Here is a 21875-nt window from a genome sequence, read left to right as displayed (position 1 = left end):
CGGCACCCTCCGTGTGAAATATCCTTTAAGACTTGTCTTTTGTCGCTTGGTCATTATTTTGGACGATTCGCATTGTATTCAGGCAAGTTGCTTAGTGGATGGCGTTGTTTGCTCTTTGCCATAAGCCATTGTTATGCCTAAGTCGAAATTTTTTTAAGTTTTGAGGTGTTGACTGCCGGGTTTGCGGCTGCCTTTGGCACTGGGAAACTTCATTACTGAGTAACGTCAGCGGGAATAAAGAGATTCATAAAATTAACGCCCATGTTGCGATTATTTCTTAATGTCATTTGTTGTCACAGTTTGGGTAGAGCATCTTCATTCCATTCAACGGTCTTATTCCGTCGCAGTCTCAGGCTCAGTCATTCTCCTTCTACGGAATTGGGCTCTGGGTTCTAAGCTGCCGCGTAGTTTGCATTAATTTCACGTTTATTTCGTGCGATAATCGCATTTCTCTCTTAACTCGACAGGCATGCGGGCAATTCTCGTAGTCGTCTGGGCTTCCATATTGTTTTAATGGCGGATAACGCCCTTAATGGTATCTATTAAACATTTAATTTATGCACTTGAAAATCACATTTAGGCATGCGTCTCCTTCGCTTACAGCTGGGCAACATTCTGCCAGTTAAGAGAGCCAACGTCATTAAAACAACTGTATTTATTCGATCATCCGTCTGTCTGTCGTCTCCAATTTCATAATAACCAATGGCGGAAATTCGTAATTCCGGTCATAGCTGGGAACAATTATAGTGTGAACTGAATCGTCAATTTATTGCGAATAAAATTTAACAGTCTGTCTATAAAGGATACTTTCGAAATGAGCAACAATTGCAGTAATTTTTGTACCCAAAGGAGTTGAGAATTCAATGAAATGAAATAAAAGAAATTGCTATTTTGGTACTGATGCACTCACATTAAATGTAGCATGAAGCTGGGCAACAAATTTATAAACAAGTTCTTTTGACACAAGATGCGAATAACTTGTAAATACCCATTAATATTATTATATGAATAGATTGAAATGATACTTAAGTGCATAACATTCTCTTTTAATCAAATTAAAATGCATTTGAAGTTTCATGATAAATTCCGATAATTTTCAGTTGATAATTTCCATTAAAAAAATAACGGATACATTTCAATTGTATTAACCGTTTGAAACTTCATAATATAGTGATATATACCCATTCGAGCTAACGACAAACGAGGTGTTTAAGTGAAAACCTTCAACGAATTCTAATTATTCATTGTAAACGCGGAGCGATGACAGCGAAAACAATGAACGCACTCAACTGTGAAAACTGCAACAATGCGCATTCCAGACACACAGACAGAGACTCATAGAGTATGAGTGAGTAAAGGAGAGGGAAAGAGTAAACCAGAAAAAGAGAGGAGAGAGATAGAGAGAGAGTCAGACAGACAGAGAGTCAGTTGAAGGGGAGTTTGAGGAATGGACACAAAAATGGCGCGTCAGGGGCAAGAATTTGAGCAATGAACGAAACATCGTTGACATTTTTTGCAATTTTCTAGTCGTTATTTACCATTGTTTCACTTGATATTGTAGTTGACAACACCCTCACACGTACAGCAGTTACAGGAGAGCATACATATACACAAATAGATAAAGCTACAAATAGCATAGAAAAGTTATGTATGCAATGTGTGCACGTTGATAGTATCTACTAGATACACTCGTACATATTCGGTATATCTGTTTGCTATGGCAGCGATTTACAGCACTTTGTTAAAGTCCATTTAACTTTAATACACTGGACAATCCTTTATCGGAGACTTACTGCAGGCATTCACAAGTTCGACTTTAAACCAATCAGACACTGTCATTTCGAAATTTACATGGCCCCAAATATTTACTCTACTGACCCTGAGAAAATGACAAGTAATTGGCAGCGCTGCCAAAAATTTGCATCTAACCCACGCGCAATTAACGAATATTATTTTCGGCCTGGTGCCAAAATGTTTTATATACCCTACAATTAACAAATACTAATACTGATGAAAATCATTATAGCAGTTAAAGGTAAATAACACTAAACCCTTTTTTAATATTCAAATTATGCCTTAAATCCCTCTGCTATTTTATATTTTTACTCTGTGTTAGATAAAATTTGTCTAGCTCAGAATGCACTTTCAATTCCATGTATAGGGTATATTTGCATCGATATTGCATATATTAAGCACTGTTATTTATTTGTGTTTTTTGTGCGCAATGCGCCAAACTTGGATAAGACCCAGGAACATAAATAAGCCACAAACACAATGGAAATGCTTAGCTTTCAGATGTGATAGAAGAGATCGTTTGAACCGATTGTTAAAAGTAGGCATGGATATAATAATTTGAATCAAATAGTAATGCATTAACAAAATTTCTGTTTCTTTTATACGTAAGTATTTATTTGGCTTAAATTTATTTTTGTATATATTTATTTACTCGTTTTTCTTTGGTCGTTGTCGATTTCCAAATGAGGAAAATAAAAAGCCTTTGAATAATTACGGTTATTGACTCTTCGGCAGATGAATGCTTTTGAAGGTACCGCTGGGAACAGACGAATGCACGCAAAATCTCAGTAGTTCCGATTCGGAGACACACTTGAATTAACAGGAGACCAAATGGCCAATTTAGTCGTGAACACAACCTCGCCGATGGCTGGACGCCGATTGAACCGGGACGTGAACCGGCTGTTGGCTGCGGGGTATCAAACAGTCATTGACGATGACATGACTAATTTAGATGTGAGTTTCGTGGGTCCCATGGGCAGTGCCTATGAGGGCGGCATATGGATCGTTAATGTCGCCATGCCACAGGAGTATCCGCTGAAGGCGCCTCGCTTGCGTTTCGTTACAAAGATTCTACACCCGAACATTGAATTTACCACCGGACTGGTGTGCATGAATGTCTTCAAGCAGGCATGGTCTGCCAATTATGACTTGGTTAATATATTTGAAACATTTTTGCCCCAATTATTGCGACATCCGAATCCGCATGATCCTCTCAATCATCATGCGGCTGCAATAATGAAGCGCTCAGAACAGGATTTTCGTGATACAGTCTCAATGTTTCTCAGAATGTACGCTCTACCGATTGTTACGACGGGTCGATCCAGAGATTCTGAAAATCTCGAGAAACGCTCTTCAGACTTGAGCTTATCCGACTTGCTATCCGATGATGATGACGACGACGATTAACTGTTGGCTGGTCTTTTGTTTATTTTAATAGTGTATATATTTCTCGAACAACAAAATGCTATTTTTCCATTTGCTAAGAATTAGTATTTATAATGTCAAAAAATTGTATATTAAAAGTGGATATTGCAGTCCTTAATGTCTTTACTTATTATTTTTGCTTGCAATTTGTTACTTCGATATAAACAATTGGCACACTCCACTCTCATTAATATTCTGATAAAGTTTGTTACCTCTAATACTGTTTATGCATTGCAAAGCTGTATGTGGTTAGCTAAAGCAAGATTAAAATATTTGAATATTAAAGAAAAGTAAAGATGCTTCTTAATTTGCCTATGCTCTTATATAAAATAATTGTCGATAAGCTTCCTACTGTACATTTTTGATTGGCCTCCCTTAAGCGGCTCCTTAAATATCTGTTAGCGAAATCGATAGAATGGGCGAGACCTAATTTATGAAAAAGGCATATGAAAATTATAATATTACTTTGATAATTGCTAGTTGACAACTCTTTTTTGTTTCAAAAAGCGATTAATCAAATTGATTTCGCCTCGCCTAATATACATAATACTTTACGTGTTAAAAAGCTTTGTATTTTTGTTGGATTGTAAACACATTCAGGTGTATTCTAAACTCTACGGTATATTTTGAACCTAACGGTATATCGGTATACTAAATGTAGCTTTCTGAAAATTTCTTTTTGTTAATATTTATTGAAAATAAGTATGTTAAATTTATATTTGTCAATATAATTATTTTCGTTGCACCTGACCAAAAAGTATAATATCAACAATGTTACGTTGTTTTGATGCAGCTGTTATCTCTGCCTTAAAAGCAAGTTGAGGTATATAACTTGGTATTACTCTATTGTCAATCATAAATCCATTGACATAGTATTGCATATCCTATAAAAAAATTAAATTTTTAAATTTTCATACTTTTTCATCAAAATTTAAATAGGTTTACCTTTTTGAAAGGACACTTTAGAGGTAGATTAGAAACGCGTCTTAATCCCGCAAATACCATTCGTACCAAATAATGCTTGTGAACCATTTGAAACGCTTCACAGTAGTTCAACTCGAGTGTAGAATAGTTCATCAGATTTTTACCATGTTGAAATTTAATGTTAAAAATCCCATTCAGTTGATCCAAATCTTCCCGAAGATCGAATTTCACATAAAGTGCAGTAATATTTTCGTCGGTACGATTCAAATAGTGACTAATTTGAAGTACCTCAGGTAATTGATTAACAAATTCCACTTTGGTAAAATAAGCTTGAACTTTTGGCTATTAAGATATGCGGATTAATTTATATTGAACTAACGTTAAAGGATGTGTAGCTAAATTTCGTAGTATTAGACTAACCTTTGAACATTGCGTAAGTTGGCCGATGCCAAATACCGACGTTGTAGCGAAAGCGACCCAAATACTAGCGATCATGTTGAGTGTCGAACATTAACTGGGTTTTGATTTAATTTGATAATCGTTGATAGACTGTACAAAACCCAAAGCGTATGGCTATTATTAATCGATTTCCATTAATTGTTTTCTGATATATTTAAAATTGCGGAGCCAAATTAAGCGAAATAACTATTAAATACATATTATGTACAAAAAAAAAAGAATTAGTCTTGCTTTGCATATGTAGATACTCCAAGTAGTAACGTTTACATGAATCAAAGAAGCATATCCTATTCCAGAAATCCAAATGCTTCTCAATTAGACTTTACTTTAGCCCAGTTTCAACTTTTAATTGTTGAGATATCCATTGAGAACTTTGGCCATTCCATAACAAATAACTTCATTGAAGTGAGTTCCTTGAATTGAGCTATTTTTCAAAATGAACGCTTCCATTAGAATTGCAAAGCTTCTTGGCAAATATTTTTATTAAAATTCTCTTGTAGCCACATAATTAGCTAAAGAAATTACTCGTTTAGTACGTGACGAGTAGGAGGATAGATATTAGAGGGCCATTTTATAAATACTTCTCTTTGACAGATGTTATTTAATCATGAGTTCAACTCGCAGCAATCATCTTTTTGGAGAAGCAAAAAAGGCATAGCGAAAACTGTCGCATATTGTGTTACAAGTTTTGTAGTAATTTGGTTTTGTCAATTCAGGAGAGATGGCCAAATAGTAAAATGGCATAAACCGAATTCATTGACGCTTGTGACTGATCCAAAATTGGTTTAAATCGTTGGTGAAGTTTTCACCATTCTATTCGAATTCGTTTTTTATTCCTTTTCATTTTATTTGGCGCGTTGCCACCTCCCAGTTACTTGCTACTTGCTAATGCCAATAGCGTCGCTGTGCAACGTTCCAGGCTGACGCATTCGCTCCAACAATGGGGCAGCCAACTAACCCATCAGCCAGACCAGCAAAACATAGATGGGTTGCACGTGTAGCAGAAACCTTGTTGAATTTCAAAGAATTTCGTTTTGTGGACCCGAATTAATGCAATAGTCGTTTGCAGCTCGAAATGGCTTTATCGAACATTTGGCGACATCGAAATGATGTCATTCGACAGACAATCACATCGTCTGCATGTAAATGACATCGAAATGTAATGAATTGTCGTCCACACGCATCAAAAGATGCAACTTGTTGGCATCGATATGAGTTGCGAATGGGCTGCCTGCTTTCAGTCTTGTGTGTTTGAGGCATCCTCGATTTCGTGGCAAATGAGGCGAAGTTGAACGAAACTTTTTTAAATATTTTGGGGATTGTCAAGAGCATGTCATGTTTGAATTAAAAAAATATTTGTGTAAATCCTAGGTGTATTCATCTAAAACAAATTGCTTTTACATGTTTAAAATATACCTTGTTGTACTATAAATATATTTTTTTAGTTATGTGCAATAAACAAAAACAAACGTATGTTTTCTTTAATGAACAATGAAAAGATATTCAAACCACTTAGCCAAACATTATTTGTTTACATTATAAAAAGAATTGTTCTTTTTCAATAAACTAATTTAACGAGAGACATGTCTTAGTAATTCACAAGAATATACACACTTTATGTTACCTTGCGAAAGGACAGTGGACTATTAATGTTTGTGATTTCTTGTTACTTGAAAGCATCCAATGCTGCACAAAGCTACCAATTCAAATCCAGACCAAAGTCATTTACTTAGGTGTACAACTAATAAACATTCTAATTGAGTACAATGCATAAAATTTCACTGAAGAGAACGGGCATTCTTGAAGTCAAATTCGCAGTCTAAAGAGTCTTAGTCAAGTTGGCTGGTGAATGCCAGCAGAGACATTTGAGTATCCGAACGAATTAAGTATGTATGGAGAGCATGGAGGGGAAAATTGTTAAACAGTACTTGAGTCGACAACTTTAAATGGTTCGCAGAAGCATTCGCCTGCATTGCTCGCTAATTTATTCAAGTGAATTAACTCGGCTTTCGATGGAGCCCAGTTCAGTGATGGGGTGACAGAGAGGGAGTTGTGTGGGATGCGAGTGAGAGGGGTACTCAATGGTACGCACGTTGATATTGCGAAAAGCAACTCATTAGCATATTCTAATTAATTTATATTATTCCAAAACGCACGAACTTAATTGCTACGGCCACTTAGTTAATGAAATTGTAGTTCAACTTCGTTCGGTCTGCGAGATTTCAGAACTTTATGCGACTTGCCAATGACAAATTCAGAGACAGTGAAAGACACAGACAGAGGCCTCAAGTAAGACCATGTTGACAAGGAAAAAAATCTAACAAAATAGAATGAGTCTTCATATAAACTTTTAACAAGAGGCAACGAAAGCCAACATCATGACACAACACTCGTGACTTCCCACACTTGTGTCGTCGTAGGAGGCGCCATTCATTACGCAACGGGGTAACAGTAACAGGCTGAGCAGTTTTTGTTGGCAAACAAATTTTAGTAACTCTTATCAAGTAGAAGACGAAGAGGAGTCTGAAGTCGAGTTAGTTGCGGCTACGAACTTTCCAGGCACACAATTTGCATTTCCTTGACGTCTGGTAAACAGATTGCGTTCCGTTGCGTATACGCCCAGTTGTCCGCCTTTTCTCCATCCGCCCATCCGTCCAACTGGCACTTTGTCACGAATAAAGTTTGAGTGTTTGTAAGTTATTTCAGTGGCTCCTCAGTACGATTGTCTGCCTGTCCGTCTGACTGACAAGCGCCGACACATGTTTTCAGAGTCGTTGGATCTGCTTTTGACACAATGCGAGTGCCTGGCAGCTAATTTATGCCGACCAGATTCCTACAGATTGCTTGAGCGCCGAGCACCTTTGTGTTCCTGCATAAATGTCTCCTTAATAACATGCGCTAGCACAATTTGTCGGTACAAATTTACTTTGGCCTTTACTCTCAATGCTCTGTTCATACAATTCATTGCTAGAATCACAGCTTACAGGTTTTTAACTTTCAAGTTATGATACTTCAGTGCACGGCCATTGTGTGTATAGACAATTGCTACAACACACCATCCTCCGCTTACCTCAAGACAGAATCAGAGCTAGAGTCAGCCAGCAAGAACAGCTAACGATCCAACACTTTTACCGCATGTGGCATGGAATGTACAACTTGTCCTTTTACATATGAGAGTAAATGTCTATTGTACTCGCTGCGATAGCTTCAATTACCAGGCAGTTTCCAACTTCACTGCGAAGTAAGAACTGAAAGTCTCGGCTCAGTGCGCACAAAGGACACTTACACCAAGTTGAATAGACGTGCTTATTGTTGCTGAAGCAGAATATCGTCTATAGTCCGCTATCATTATCTTACCGCCTTAAACATCGTAAAACTTAAATTTAAAGCAAAAACTAAGTACGGTTTTACAATGCAAACAGCCTTGTACTCAGTGATATATCATATGATAGAAAATACATCGATATACTAAATAATAACATCTAGTACTTTAGAAATTATATTGATTTGGTACATTTGAATCTATGGTATATTATGTAATAGTATATCGATATACCGAATTTCTCTTTCGCTATATTTTATGTTGAATTGGTTCATTTAAAGAATTGCATGGCTTTGTTTTGCTTTAAAAAAAAATGGGTACCAGGTATGTCAGAATCGAGTCCCCAATTTATCTTTCTTCCTTGTTTTATTTGATGCGTATCTCTAATATGCAATATTAAACATTCTAGTTTATTAAAATTTGTCTTTATACTAAAAACCCTCAAATGTTGTTGTTGTTGTGTTCCCCCACAAGTTTTAAATTTAATTTAAATTGCACTAAGAAATTAAGTAAATGTTTCTGTGTCGTCAATCCCGATCTCGGTTCTGCAGATGCATCTTAATTTGAGGGCACTATCATTCAAATTAAAGAGCCGCTCATCGCTGTTGTAAATGCAGCCTATATGTCGTATGTATATTATTTATGTTATTTTATATTTTCCACAAGCACACAACCAGCCACTTTGAAGTTTCCAGCAAGAAGAAGAAAAGACATGCAAGTATGACCATTCTATAATTAATGCGGAATGACAATTTTTGTAATGTTACCAGACGTAATATATTAGGTTGCGATATATTCAACAAGGCGTTGCCATATATTCAACAATCGCTAGGGATTATCATTAATGTTATCTCTAATTTGGAGTATCGTTATTTAACAGCTAGCTTACAATCTCATATACTCTTCTGCAAATTCTCTTCTTTATTTATAAAATTGTCGTTTAATAAATTAAAGACATTGGCTCTCTTAATTGGAGCACTATTAGGGCTCGCAAATGTAAAACTACCAAAGCAACACAATAACAATTAGTGATAAGTTAAACAAATTTCTCTGTGCAGACATCGGGTAGAAATGAATCTTAAAGTAATTGCCAAAAGTCAAAAAGCCAAATCTAAAAACGAGGTAGGAATGCCAAGGGACCATAGTGCGACCTTGTAGAGTTTAGATAATAGAGAAGTGTGCAAACGATATTCGCAGTTTCCATTCAAATTGTTGGGCAATAAACGAATGTCGATAAATGAGATTGACAATGACAAACATGAAATCGAATGCAGGCACTGAGGTTAACACGAAGATGAAAAAATGCCAGTTACCGAGTCAATAAAAACACACAAAAAAAGAAATCAGTCTGATAGTAAAATCGTGCTGAGGTCAAATACGAACCAACTGTGAAAAGACAAGCAGAAAAAGAAAAAACTGACGAAACTGGACCGAAAAACCTTAAACCGAAATGAACCCTTAGGAGTGACAGCTGAACGTCTGGGTTAACAGATGGCAGAACATTTACGGCCACAGTGGCCATGTGTCAGCCGGTGTCCGACCGATTCCTGGAAACACGAACAACAACTGCAACGAAAAGGGGGGAAAATCAAATAACAACTGAAATGACCAAACGTCAAGTGCACAAGGTTCCACTTGCCCTCTCCGGATATGGAAACATTTTGGCTCTGGCTTAAATAAGAATTAAAGAATACCCTAAAGGATCCCAGCTGAATTGCCAACTAACACACATACGTGCATGTATGTGCGATGGCTTATTTGGCTCTAGTTGTCCACTTCTGGGGGAAAAGAGTGCACGCAAAGGGGCAAACTTCCAACATTGCCACTTGCTGCATTTGCCATTTGCATAAATCAAATTTGAATATGCATCGCTGACTAGAAGAGGCACCACCAGACCAGACCAGGCCACCAGAGAATGTGAATCCAGATGTGGATACGAATGCTTTACAAACTCACCGAAATGTTTGCTGCTGTACGACTCACTATGCATGTGTTGCTGTTATTGCCGGAGTTTGTCATGCCCCACCTGGGCATGATCACGCACCAGGGGGAAAGGCACGCACTGAGTTTACCCAGAGATGTGCTTATATACAAATGTATGTATGTACAAAGTAATATGACTGTGACAACCATCCACTCCACAAAAAAATATTAAAGCATTGCTAGTAGTAATCTAATGGTATATTCTATGTAAATATTGAAATTAAGGATAAACAAGTAAGAAAGCTACAGTCAAGAGTGCTTGAATGTGAGATACCCGCTACCCTGTTTTGAATAAAAGCAAAATATTGCGGTATTTTTTAAATATACTACAAAAATATACCACAAAATACCAAAAATATACTGAACTGTATATATTTGGTATATTTATATGGTACTACATTTAATATATACTATAGAGTACAAAACATTCCAGATTGTCAACCAAAGCAATTACGACCCTTAGTGAGTAGGTATTTTTGCCCATACAAAAGTATTTCTTTAATAACTTCGACAATTTTTTTTTTTTTAATTTTTAGAAACCACGAAGACTAAAGTCATTATTGTCTATGCCAAAATTCGCAGCTCTAGCTTCAAAATTGCGCTTGTTATTCGATTTTATTGATTTACGGAGGTGGAAGTGGGCGTGGCCAAAAATTTGAATCAAACTTGATCTGCGTGCAAATATAACAAATCGAAAAATTAATGCTCTATCTCTTACAGACGGACAAATGAACAGACGGTCAGACGGACATGGCTAGATCGTCGCGGCAGTTGACGCTGATCAAGAATATATATACTTTATGAGGTCGGTGATGCCTCCTTCTACCTGTTACATACATTTCCCGCCGGTCGAAAATTATAATACCCTTCTACCCTATGGGTAGCGGATATAAGAAGAGGGAGAGCAATTTATAATAAATTGTAAACAAATAAGAAATCTACAGTCGAGTGTGCTCGCTTCCCATTTTTTAACGAAACCAAAACATTCCGGTATTAATTTTAAAATATACCAAATTATATATATACAGCCAAAGCTACTAAGATCCGTAGTAGGTGGGCGTTTTTGCCTATACAAAAGTATGTCTTAAATAAATTTTCAGGAATCTTACACACTATAGTTATTATTGTCTGTACCAAAATTCTCCGCTTGTTATTTGAAGAGTATGTGCCTACAGAAAATGTATGCGAAAGGCAGAAGGAAACGTCTACGATCCCATGAAGTGAATATATTCTTGATCAGCTCAACACCCGAGACGATATCGCCATAGTCATGAACACCTAGATCTCAGCAACTAAAAGAGATATAGCAGCCATTTTTTTTCGACAGCGCTTATTATATTTCCACTTCCAAGCTCGCAAATCACTGGAAAATAATAAATAAAATAGCAAAGGTAATTTTGAAGCTAGAGTTAAGATTGTTGGTACATTTAATAATAAAGACAGTTTTTATGATTCATGATTTAGATAGTATATTTTGCACTCTATAGATTATTTTCAATAGTATATCGAAATACCAAATATAACCTTAGGTATATTTTATAATTTATATTGATTTGGTATATTTGTATATTGAAACCACTCTGATTTGCTATTCCCAAAAATGGGTAGAGAGAAAATGCGAAATATCTACACAATCGAACACTGTAGCTTTCTCGTTTCTTTTATTTGATGCATATCTATAATAAAAATTACATTAATTTTGCCGTGCAATATATATTGACTTCAATTACTTTAAAACACTCTATTCTAGTATCAAGAAGTTTGAAATTTAAAACGATTCTGTGTTGTAACTTTGCTGTATTTCAGTTTGTCGAGTGTATTCCTCATTTTTCTTTGTTGTTTAACTTTCTTTGAAATAAGTTTATTATAGGATCCGAGTGTCAACTACAAGCACACAGTTTTAGTGGCAGCTTCTGTGCCCCGAGCACAATTAAATAATAAATGAGCATAGTTATAAACATTCGAATGAGATGCAGGTAATGCATTTTTCATTTTTTAAACAAGAATTATTTCACGAATATTTTAAATGGAAATGGACAAATTTAATTTAAAATAATAATAGACAACAAAAATGAAGCGCTATATATAAAAATATAGCATTCACATTTTCTTTAATAAAATCACATATAATTTATTATTGTCAGTTCAAGTAATTTGCGCTTGCTTTTGTTTTCTAAATGAGCCGGAAACGACCCTTGGTATCCATTTTTACATCTACTTAGGAAAGTCAGTTTGGGTTGACTTAGCGTTGCCATCCAACTCTGCGAAAATGAAATAAATCAATACAAAATTGGCTTCGGAAAAGGTCATCGAATTAATTAAAATAAATATACTGTATTCAATTATATTGGGAACAATTTTCTTTTCGGCGTTAACTTCTGGATGTTCTGCATTATTGTTATTAATAAGCGAAGTGGCTGGGGTTATCTCTTCAGGAGTTCTTCTAAAAATTGATGATACCAGAGATGAAAATAAAATCGAACCATCACGCGACGATATATCGCTGAATTTATCTGTATCCTTTTTGGGAACATCTCCACCACTATTTGTAAATGCTGACATCATTTCCATGGGAAATGGATATACTATAGTAAGATTGTGCTCTTGAGCTACCGATGATAATGTCTGCAAATGGCGTAACTAAAAAGAAAATATACGTTAGCTTTATAAATTATGCACAAGTGGTCAGAGTATAAACCTGGAGAGTAATTTCGTTTTCAGCCATCACATTGGATGCTTCCTTTAGTGCTTGCGAAGCCTTTAGTTCGCCCTCTGCAGATATAATCTTAGCACGAGCATCTCTAAGTGCTTCAGCCTCGGATGCTAATGAGCGCTGCAGACTGTCAGGCAAATTTATGTCCTTTCTGGAGAAACATAGAATTTTTTTTTGAAGATTACTATGCGACCATAATCTTTCAGATATAAATTGGAATACAATTCTTACAATTCAACTCGTTCAATTTTGACTCCCCACTTTTCGGTCGTATGATCCACAGACCTAGTAATTTTCTCAGACAATATTTGTCTGGATATGAGCAACTCATGCAGTGTCATGGATCCGACCATATTCCTCAATGTTGTCTGTGCAATAAACAAAGTTGATTCGTGAACATTTGAGATCTGAATTGTGGCATGCATCGAGTCCTTAATACAATAGAAAAGAACAGCATCGATACTAATAGTTACTGAGTCCTTAGTAATCGCATCCTGAGAGGGTATCACTTCCACCCTGGTACGAAGATCCACCAATCGGTAACTATCAATGCATGGCAAATGCCAGACCAAGCCTGGTCCTCGAGCATTCTTTCTATATCAATTGTATTCAGTTAATATTATTATTAATTTTACAAATACTTACCTAACGCGGCCGAGACGAAATATTATAGCTCGATCATATTCATCTACTCGAAAATAACATATAAATATTGAGATGGGAAAAGTGATTATCACAATAAACCATGACAATGCAGTTCCAATTATTTCAAATGAAGTCTTCGGTTGGTTCTCAGCTATAAAATAATTAATCTAATGAAGTCAATTTTAATTCGTATTTAATTTTTAATTTAATTACATGTTTTAATGTATTGCCTATCTTCGTTACGTTTATTATTATTTTTCTTGGCACTCGCAGACATAATTGAATCTTGAAAGTTCTTCCGTTTTTGTATTATTTATGAAATATGATTAGTAATTATAGTTCGATTTCATAAAAAACATTTTGTAAATCAATTCTAACAAAAAGATTTAAAAATCTAAGCAAGACTGTGAAATTAAAATAAACATAAAATAAATTCTATATTCTTGAACTTTCTATTACATTAATATCAACCATAAAAACCTATGACTCTGAAGAGTCTTTTATATTTTCCCTAATATTAGAGGCCAGGCACAACGCTGAGCTGGATATAGGAGCTTCATCGCTATTCGTTTTATTATTATTAGCTTGTTCCTTGGGTAAATTATGCTCACGGGAGCTCAATATAGGAAAAATTGAGCCAAAGCCCACAGCTGCACCACCTTTCTTTCTATTACTGTTCTCAAAAGGCTTCATCATTTCCAAAGGGAAAGGATACAAGATCTTAACGTTGCGTTCTTGAGCAATCGAAGATAAGATCTGCAAATGCCTTAACTGAGCAATTTTAAATTAATAATCAATTATAAAGCACAATTATTTGAAAAATATTTACTTGAAGAGCAATTTTGTTTTCCGCCATTACATCGGAAGCTTCCTTTAAGGCCTTCGATGCATTCAGTTCTCCCTCTGCTAGTATAATTTTAGCCCGAGCATCTCTTAACGCCTCTGCCTCACTGGCCAATGATCTCTCAAGACTTTCCGGTAAACTAATATCTTTCCTAAAAGAACGTTTGCAAGTACATTTGTAAATCATTTAGACGAAATTAATGTCTTACAATTCAACTCTTTCAATTTTGACTCCCCACTTTTCGGTTGCGTGATCAACAGCAATTGTTATCTTCTCAGACAATATTTGTCTGGATATGAGCAACTCATGCAGTGTCAAGGACCCAACCATATTCCTCAATGTTGTCTGTGCAATAAACAAAGTTGATTCGTGAACATTTGAGATCTGAATTGTGGCATGCATCGAGTCCTTAATACAATAGAAAAGAACAGCATCGATACTAATAGTTACTGAGTCCTTAGTAATCGCATCCTGAGAGGGTATCACTTCCACCCTGGTACGAAGATCCACCAGTCGGTAACTATCAATGCATGGCAAATGCCAGACCAAGCCTGGTCCTCGAGCATTTTTTCTATATCAATTGTTTCAGTTAATATTACTATTAAATTTACAAATACTTACCTAACGCGACCGAGACGAAATATTATAGCTCGATCATATTCGTCTACTCGAAAATAACATATAAATATTGAGATGGGAAAAGTGATTATCACCATAAACCATGACAATGCAGTGCCAATAATTTCAAAAGTTGACTTAGATTGATCCTCAGCTGAAAAGTTATTGCATAAATGTAGGGCATTACAGTATTTGCTTCTCTAATTACTTGTTTTTATATATCTTTTCCCTTCTTTACGATCGCGAGGATTCCGTGGTCCATCGGAAGGTATGCGCTCAACGTCCGAGCTGGGTTTCTTTTTACTCAGCTCAATATTATGTGAAGGTAATTGAGAATTCATAACGAAAAATTTAATTTGGAAAATTGGATGCCTATAGGATAGACGTCGTTCTCTATGAGATCTTGACTTTCATTTAATTTCTATTTTATTAAAGGTTTCAGGCTTAAATTGCAGCCTATGCATTCAGAGTTTGCATAATCGTCTACAGAAATGTAACTAAAAACTTTTAGATTTATATGAAATTGCATTTTACACAATTTCTTACAACGACAAACTTTATAAAAACAACTCAGAATGCTCGTTAAGAAATGCAACGACGTGGGAATACTCTTCATAAAAACTAAATAATATTTATGTGAATAACTTAACGTTACTTAACATATGGGTTTATTTTTCTTTCAATTGCCCCTGTGTTGTAGGGTATTAAAAAAACAAAACAAAATAAATATTGAAAATGGCTAGAAAATAGTACTGGTCAGAGAAAAACTTTGTCGCAGCCAGTTACCAAAAGTTGGCTGACTAAAAACTTAAAACTTTTGTTTTCTCGCCTATTTTTTATGGCAACTGACAACTGGAACCTTGAAGAGAGGAAACTGCCTGCTGGCTAGATAGCTGGTTGGGGGGAGAAGTAATAACTTCAGAATGACTTTTGTTGTTTCCTTGTAATGCATTGTGTGGCAGTGGCAAAATTCAACTTTTTTACTCCGTGACCACATGTGCTTTCCCAAAGTTCTTCATTGTTTGTTGTTTGTTTTATTTTTGTATTTGTCTCTCTCAGCCAGATTCATGTGATCCCATCATAAAGTAATTTATGTGATTTGCCCTTCCTTCGCCCGATTGCAAATGCAGTAACATATGGTCAAGTGTCTGAAATGTGGCGCGAGCAACGGACAACCAATTGTTTCGGTGCGTCAGTTGGAGACAGTCAAGCGTACAGAAAATTACTCTATTATGCTTTGGAGTCAACTAGGAAACATTCTCCGATGATGTTGATGGCTGAGATAAAGTTATTAGTCCCCAAGGCCCAAGGATGGCCGTATAGCATATGAAGTTCATCCCTTGGCTGAGTAAATGAAAGTCAACTCAAACAAAACAAATTCGTCAATGTCAGCATTCGTAATGGAATATTCACTTAGTATGTGTAAATGAGCATTGAAATCGCTATTCAACAACTGTAAAAATAATCCCTCGCCAGATGGACGATGACCGTTAAATGAAGAGAATTGCTGAGAATATATTTCGGTTGGTTTTTAATGTAATCAGATTTCTTTATTACTTAAGAATGCTACAAAGTAATAATAATAATAATAATAATTATTTTTAATAATAATATTAAAAATAATAATAATAATAATAATAATAATAATAATAATAATAATAATAATAATAATAATATATATAATAATAATATATATATAATAATAATAATAATATATATATATATATATATATATATATATAATATATATAATATATAATAAAAAAAACAACACAGTTATCCGTTGACAAATTTGTAATGTCATTCAACTTATTACATCATTCCTCACATAAAAAAATAAAAACCTTAAAAAAAAAACTAAACAAGAAAATGTCGGAGAACCTTAAAGAAGGTAATGCAGATACAATGGAGGAAATAAAGGGCGTTTTAAAGGGTAATTAAAATATCGCTGACAAGTTTAACAAATTTAATTAAACACGACATTTATGCTTGTAGATTTTAGTACTGCCCGTCAAGCGCTGATAGTAGGAGTTCTGCGAGTTCTGTCAGATGCAATGGAACATCTTAAAATATCGATAATATTACCAAAAATGTTAGAGAACCCAAAATTAGTGGTTAAGGTGCTGACTGGATCATCACATGAGCGAGCTATCAAATTAGTTCAAGACTTTGCTCGAAGGCGCGAAATTATAATAAAAGAGCAAAGAAATCCTTTGATGGATCACGGCATGATTATGATAATTGACTACTTTCAGAGCCACAATGATATATATAAACTATTTCAAGATTATTTCCAAAATTTAACCGCTAAGGAACAGAAACTTATAAGAAGCTTTGAAATGCTGTTGGAGTCCGCTAAGCGACATCTGGAGAAGGATTCGATTGCCCACATTCAAGAGGAGCGCCGTCTCTTAAAAATTTATCAGGAAAACAAAAGGCTAAAAAAATATATTGCCAGAAACAGGGTTAAAATAGCGTTATTCAACAAAACGAAGCGATGGAAAGTAATGACAAGAGCAGTATATACAGATAAAGTCCTACATGAGTGGGATGAAAAAAAAATCGAAAATGAGCAGTTCCTTGAAAATGAAGCGTAAGTTCAAATACTTATATACTTATACTTAATACTTATATTATGGTTTAATTAAAAAAATTTAAATATAGTGATAAAATAAATCGTAAGATTCGCAATTACGAAAAGGCAAGCGTGGATAATCAAAATCAAATCGAACAAGAGCTAAACGTTACAAAAATTGAATTTAAAAAACAAGATAAAGAAAGCAAAATTACAGAGAAACGCACACGTGAAGAGAAGTAAGTCTCTATTATTATTAATCTAAATATATAATGTAATCATCGTTCTATTTCCTTTTAAGAAACAAGCTTTTGTTACAGCTTCAAAGCGTGGTAAGAAAATATGATACCACGATGGCTGAGAAAATAATTGAGAATCTCGATGTAGAAGATAAGTTGGAAAAAGCGAATAAAGAATTAAACAACTTTATGGTAACCTATCGAGCAGAAGAAAAAATCTACAATGAAATTGTAGTGAAGCGCGAACTACGTGAAGAACGTGAAAAAATGCAGAAAATTCTGAAATATATGATGAATCGTGCTGCCCGAAAAATACAAAAATATTGGAAAAAGTGGCGCAAAGAGTTGAAGGCGAAATCAAAAGTGAGACGTGTCAAAAAGAAATATTAAAGGAAGTACTATAACTAAATTATCAGATTTAAAAAAATGTTCCACTCGATAATAATTTAAAGTTCATTGCTAATCCGTGTTCATTGCTCGTATCCGTGAAAGTCCGAAAAAAAATCAAATTTCTAAGTAATGAATGAATGAAAGAAAATTCAAGCAACCTTTCCGAAATCTAGTAAACAATAAATACTTGCTTTATGTTACTAGGAACATTTCTTTCTTTCAAAAAATACTTTTTCATTCGATATTATGAGTTTAACATTGAGCCGTACTACGAGTATTGATGAACTTGGAGAGCATGTGCAGACTGTTGAATTCGGCACAAATCTGCTTAGTACTCAGATTAATTGCGTAATTAAAGTACTTAAGGAGTCCATAGAAATCGTAAAAATTTCGCTGATTTTACCGCATATTTTGGAGAATCCAGATGAAGCTCGAAGTGCTCTGAAAGGATCAAAATATGAGCCAGCTCTAAAGCTTCTGGAAGATTATACGCTGCGCCGTGATATGATTATCAGGGAGAAAATACCACCGTTAAGTGATCATGGCATGATTAAAATAATTGATTTCTTTCAAAATAACTATAAGATCTACGAGCTTTTTCCAAAACTAATGAAAAAAATATCACTTCGCGACAAATATTTCCTGATTACTTTTGAGAGGCTTTACAACATCTGCGAGCATCACCTGTTACGCAGTTCCAAAAAAGAAATTCACAATGAACGCCAGCTTAATGACATCTACTTGGAGAATGAAACTATTAAGAGAAAAATTGAGAAACTAAAGGAGGATTTGGCCAAGCAGATTGTCCGAGAACGATGGAAAATGGCTGCCAAGATAGTATATCTACACAAGTGCGAAGCGAAAATTATAGAGAAAAAACAACAACATGAAGAGCGAATGCGTAATGAAAGGTGTCAATTTAAAAATAATCAATTTTGCAATTGTTAATAGCTTTAACTTTTATTGCAGTGAAAATTGTCAAGAAATTATACGAATGAATCGAAAAAGTGTTGCTGAGGAATTAGTAGTGCTAGAAGCGGAGATTAAACCCTTGCAGTCGGAATTTGAAAAACAAGTCAAAATAAATCAAAGCGATTTAAAGAATTTACGAGATGAAAAGTAAGGGTCTAAGTTACAATCTATTCTATAACACTTTATATATTCGTATTTAATTATCAGAACTAAGTTGGAATTTCAACTCAAAGCCAGCATTGAGAAATATGACTCAACTATTCGTCAAAAAATGATCAGAAACATGGAACTTCATGATGAGCTGGTTAAATCACAAGAAGAACTTGATAAAGTTATGATTGATTACCATCGAGAGGCAGCAATTTTCAATGATATTGTGGTTAAATTCGAAAATGAAGAGATTCTCCGCAACCAACGTCGAATTTTGACATATATGATGAATCGTGCCGCAAGAACAATTCAAAGATATTGGATTAAATGGCGCAAGACTCAACGACGAAAATCACGCCTTGAGAAAAAGAAGATCAAAAAACAACTGAATAAATACAATAAGAAATAAAAATAGAAACTTAGAGGAAATTTGCAGTGAAATATTTAAGCACATCGAAAATAAATCAGGTGCTCCACCAAGTAAAGTTAATGATCTTATGAATGTCAATTCAAGAAAATCGGATTGGAATGTCAGTCCTAAGCTTATTAAAATACTTGGAAAGTCCAGAAGATATAATAAATGCTTTAAAATTAAAATTTCTAAACGTGATTTTTCCGGGTATTTACTGAGGGGAGGAACGTTGCGTATTTACATAAACTATTCATTTATGTATATGAACTGAATAAAACAGAAAAATTTAATTAATGAAGCGGCATACAAATAAGTAGAAGCCATGGCTCAAAAAGCGCTAACAAAAATTCATTGAAATTACCAAGCGTGAAATGAGCAGCTGTCACTGGAGCACAAAGGACACTCAACAGACACGACCATGGTTCACGCAATCACATACACACACAGACACACACACACACACGCACACTTCAGGAATGAAAGGACATGGGCAGACGGAGAGACTGAGAGACATGCACACATTGACACGCAGACAGAAGCTGACAACTCAAGAGAGAAAGCGAGTGGCAAATTTGAAATTTCATTAAATTTCCCTTTTTTCGCATTTTGCTTGGCAACCATATCAGCTTCATGGAAATTCTCGCCAGTTTAAGAATATATTGACTTTTATTTGTGAATATATCTACCAACTTTAGACGTATGAAATTCAAGGAGAACTCGAAAAGCCCAACTTATACGGACGAGACTGCCAAGTAAAAGTTAGTATTAATTTAAGTGATGGTCATCAGTTGACATAAGCTTCCAAGTACACTGACACTTGTACAAAAAAGCATTCAGCATTCAGTATCCGAATGCTCAAGTGCAGATGTGTTCTTTCTTTGGAAATTCCGTGTCGCCATAACTTAATGTTGAATAAGCGATGCTTTTAATCTCCTAAGTCAAACGGAGGACTGGACATGGAGTGGACGCCATTGTACGCGTAATCAGCACATTGTGCTTTCAACATAAATCCTGACAACTCCGATAATTCCAGTCCGGCCGGAAGCGCATGGCCAACGCTTAGGCAATGCTTTAAGCACCATGGAGCAACAGCGCAACACCAACAGCAACAGCACATCAGCCAGCAAGCACAACCTGAAAGATAAAATCCCTTGCTTCAAATGGATTTACGCGTTCGCCAAAAAGGCAGCCCAGCCTGCAAATACCTCCGCTGAACGTGAACTTGGACGTGGACTATAATGCAGGCGATGAAGGCGACAAAGAGGACAGCGTCGGACCGTCCAGAATGCCATGAGGATACGTGAATTTGCCAAGCCATAGAACGTGTTGGCATTAGCGACCTAACTTACTGTAACTTACTGTAATATGGATAAAAATTGTAATGAATGGAATTACTTTGAAAAATATTGTTTGCAATAAGTAATTCGATGTCATGGTTTAATTGAAAAACACTCTTCTCAAATGAAAGATATTGATTTGGAGTTTCGATTCCAAAAAATACTTATAATTATGCTGATTAGACTACTTATACTTATATTTTTTGTAATAATAGTCTAATAGTTTTTGCGAAAACAATATATTAATGCATATATGACAAAAAATAATAAGAAAACTAAAATAAGCAATTTTAAAATCTTAAATGCAACCTATTCTTGTATGGAATATTCTTTGAAATATATATCGCCTTAATTGCACAAGTTAGGAGGTTGATATTTGCACACTGATCGCACTCTAATGATCTTCAATACATTTTTTAATTTAGATAGCTAGCGCATAACTTTGATTTGAGAATCTTCTTATTCTATGCTGCCAATGGCGTAAAAGTAATGCGTTAAATGGTCCTTCGGTCAAAAGGCTTAAATTCCTGCGAAAGTGCTACTTTTGTCAGTAGAATCTTGTCGAAGAAAAATAACTAAGATGTTTTTATTTATTTATTATTTTTTTGAGTTGTTTTAATAAAGTTAAATGTAAGAATATATCGGAATGTAAAGTGTGACTGTGGTCGATCGCTACACATTTTCAATAAAAACAAAAATATTCAGTATTATTCCTTCAATATACCAAACTAATAAAAATATACCAAAGTCTAACACATTAATATACTACATTAAAAGTATACCATGGCGTACAAAATATACCATTTTGTCTACCACAGCAACTAACACCAGCGAAGCCAATTATTCGATTTAATTTTTTTAATTCTATCCTATGGTTAGCAACTATTTTAAAGAAATATATATTTGAATACCCATAAGATATATGAAATTGAATTCCTTAATTATATAAGACTTTTTACACTTCTCTAGTTTGGTAACATAAAGTTGCTTAAAATTCAGCATCCAGTTGAGAATTAAAAATGGTAAATTTAAACCAGTTTCATTGCGGCAAAACAACTCACACTTGCTTACAG

General features: G+C 35.0%; 6 protein-coding genes across 10 annotated transcripts; 3 read left to right on the top strand and 3 right to left on the bottom strand.

The window, feature by feature from the left end:
- The first annotated feature begins 2293 nt into the window (after positions 1–2293).
- LOC132785028 (uncharacterized) lies at positions 2294–3345 on the top strand. The gene is made up of 2 exons (XM_060790986.1): positions 2294–2399; positions 2530–3345. Exon 2 carries the CDS (start codon positions 2626–2628, stop codon positions 3199–3201), a length of 576 nt encoding a protein of 191 aa, XP_060646969.1. The 5' UTR covers positions 2294–2399; positions 2530–2625; the 3' UTR covers positions 3202–3345.
- A 605-nt stretch (positions 3346–3950) lies between these two features.
- LOC132783906 (uncharacterized) lies at positions 3951–4725 on the bottom strand. The gene is made up of 3 exons (XM_060789217.1): positions 4564–4725; positions 4165–4485; positions 3951–4103 (listed from the first exon to the last, which is right to left on the bottom strand). The coding sequence occupies exons 1-3, from the start codon at positions 4636–4638 to the stop codon at positions 3951–3953; spliced, it is 549 nt and encodes a 182-aa protein (XP_060645200.1). The 5' UTR covers positions 4639–4725.
- Positions 4726–12012: 7287 nt separating this feature from the next.
- On the bottom strand, positions 12013–13648 carry LOC132786658 (band 7 protein AGAP004871-like). Its single transcript, XM_060793247.1, has 6 exons — positions 13479–13648; positions 13266–13416; positions 12852–13214; positions 12606–12771; positions 12241–12547; positions 12013–12168 (listed from the first exon to the last, which is right to left on the bottom strand). The coding sequence occupies exons 1-6, from the start codon at positions 13540–13542 to the stop codon at positions 12122–12124; spliced, it is 1098 nt and encodes a 365-aa protein (XP_060649230.1). The 5' UTR covers positions 13543–13648; the 3' UTR covers positions 12013–12121.
- LOC132786657 (band 7 protein AGAP004871-like) lies at positions 13581–15150 on the bottom strand. 4 transcript variants are annotated; one of them, XM_060793243.1, is made up of 6 exons: positions 14936–15149; positions 14731–14881; positions 14318–14680; positions 14095–14260; positions 13725–14036; positions 13581–13669 (listed from the first exon to the last, which is right to left on the bottom strand). In XM_060793243.1, the coding sequence occupies exons 1-5, from the start codon at positions 15066–15068 to the stop codon at positions 13746–13748; spliced, it is 1104 nt and encodes a 367-aa protein (XP_060649226.1). In that variant the 5' UTR covers positions 15069–15149; the 3' UTR covers positions 13581–13669; positions 13725–13745. The 4 variants fall into 4 exon arrangements, with proteins under 4 accessions (XP_060649226.1, XP_060649227.1, XP_060649225.1 ...); XM_060793244.1 differs by lacking the exon at positions 13581–13669 and having other exon boundaries at positions 13678–14036; positions 14318–14629; positions 14936–15150; XM_060793242.1 differs by lacking the exon at positions 13581–13669 and having other exon boundaries at positions 13678–14036.
- Positions 15151–16518: 1368 nt separating this feature from the next.
- On the top strand, positions 16519–18131 carry LOC132786291 (golgin subfamily A member 6-like protein 6). Of its 2 annotated transcripts, none has more exons than XM_060792784.1 (4): positions 16519–16660; positions 16723–17320; positions 17392–17541; positions 17604–18131. In XM_060792784.1, exons 1-4 carry the CDS (start codon positions 16525–16527, stop codon positions 17929–17931), a joined length of 1212 nt encoding a protein of 403 aa, XP_060648767.1. In that variant the 5' UTR covers positions 16519–16524; the 3' UTR covers positions 17932–18131. The 2 variants fall into 2 exon arrangements, with proteins under 2 accessions (XP_060648767.1, XP_060648768.1); XM_060792785.1 differs by having other exon boundaries at positions 17623–17653.
- A 14-nt stretch (positions 18132–18145) lies between these two features.
- LOC132786293 (uncharacterized) lies at positions 18146–19650 on the top strand. The gene is made up of 3 exons (XM_060792786.1): positions 18146–18842; positions 18901–19050; positions 19111–19650. Exons 1-3 carry the CDS (start codon positions 18178–18180, stop codon positions 19460–19462), a joined length of 1167 nt encoding a protein of 388 aa, XP_060648769.1. The 5' UTR covers positions 18146–18177; the 3' UTR covers positions 19463–19650.
- The last annotated feature ends 2225 nt before the right edge of the window (positions 19651–21875 follow it).

The sequence above is a fragment of the Drosophila nasuta genome, chromosome 2R (assembly GCF_023558535.2).
Source record: "Drosophila nasuta strain 15112-1781.00 chromosome 2R, ASM2355853v1, whole genome shotgun sequence".
Classification (NCBI taxonomy): Eukaryota; Metazoa; Arthropoda; class Insecta; order Diptera; family Drosophilidae; genus Drosophila; species Drosophila nasuta.
Note: the sequence above shows the minus strand (reverse complement) of the source record. Positions and strands in the feature narration are given on the sequence as shown.

Coding starts and splice junctions, on each gene's coding strand:
- LOC132783906 (XM_060789217.1), bottom strand. CDS start 4,638: ATGATCGCTAGTATTTGGGTCGCTTTCGCTACAACGTCGGTATTTGGC. Junction 4,486..4,563: donor AACTTACGCAATGTTCAAAG/GTTAGTCTAATA, acceptor ATATCTTAATAG/CCAAAAGTTCAAGCTTATTT. Junction 4,104..4,164: donor TAAAGTGTCCTTTCAAAAAG/GTAAACCTATTT, acceptor ATTTTTTTATAG/GATATGCAATACTATGTCAA.
- LOC132786658 (XM_060793247.1), bottom strand. CDS start 13,542: ATGTCTGCGAGTGCCAAGAAAAATAATAATAAACGTAACGAAGATAGG. Junction 13,215..13,265: donor TTTCGTCTCGGCCGCGTTAG/GTAAGTATTTGT, acceptor CAATTGATATAG/AAAGAATGCTCGAGGACCAG. Junction 12,548..12,605: donor AAAACGAAATTACTCTCCAG/GTTTATACTCTG, acceptor TTTTCTTTTTAG/TTACGCCATTTGCAGACATT.
- LOC132786657 (XM_060793243.1), bottom strand. CDS start 15,068: ATGAATTCTCAATTACCTTCACATAATATTGAGCTGAGTAAAAAGAAA. Junction 14,681..14,730: donor TTTCGTCTCGGTCGCGTTAG/GTAAGTATTTGT, acceptor CAATTGATATAG/AAAAAATGCTCGAGGACCAG. Junction 14,261..14,317: donor AAAATTGAAAGAGTTGAATT/GTAAGACATTAA, acceptor ACGTTCTTTTAG/GAAAGATATTAGTTTACCGG.
- LOC132786291 (XM_060792784.1), top strand. CDS start 16,525: ATGTCATTCAACTTATTACATCATTCCTCACATAAAAAAATAAAAACC. Junction 16,661..16,722: donor AATAAAGGGCGTTTTAAAGG/GTAATTAAAATA, acceptor TTATGCTTGTAG/ATTTTAGTACTGCCCGTCAA. Junction 17,542..17,603: donor AAACGCACACGTGAAGAGAA/GTAAGTCTCTAT, acceptor TTTCCTTTTAAG/AAACAAGCTTTTGTTACAGC.
- LOC132786293 (XM_060792786.1), top strand. CDS start 18,178: ATGAGTTTAACATTGAGCCGTACTACGAGTATTGATGAACTTGGAGAG. Junction 18,843..18,900: donor GAGCGAATGCGTAATGAAAG/GTGTCAATTTAA, acceptor CTTTTATTGCAG/TGAAAATTGTCAAGAAATTA. Junction 19,051..19,110: donor AAGAATTTACGAGATGAAAA/GTAAGGGTCTAA, acceptor TTTAATTATCAG/AACTAAGTTGGAATTTCAAC.
- LOC132785028 (XM_060790986.1), top strand. CDS start 2,626: ATGGCCAATTTAGTCGTGAACACAACCTCGCCGATGGCTGGACGCCGA.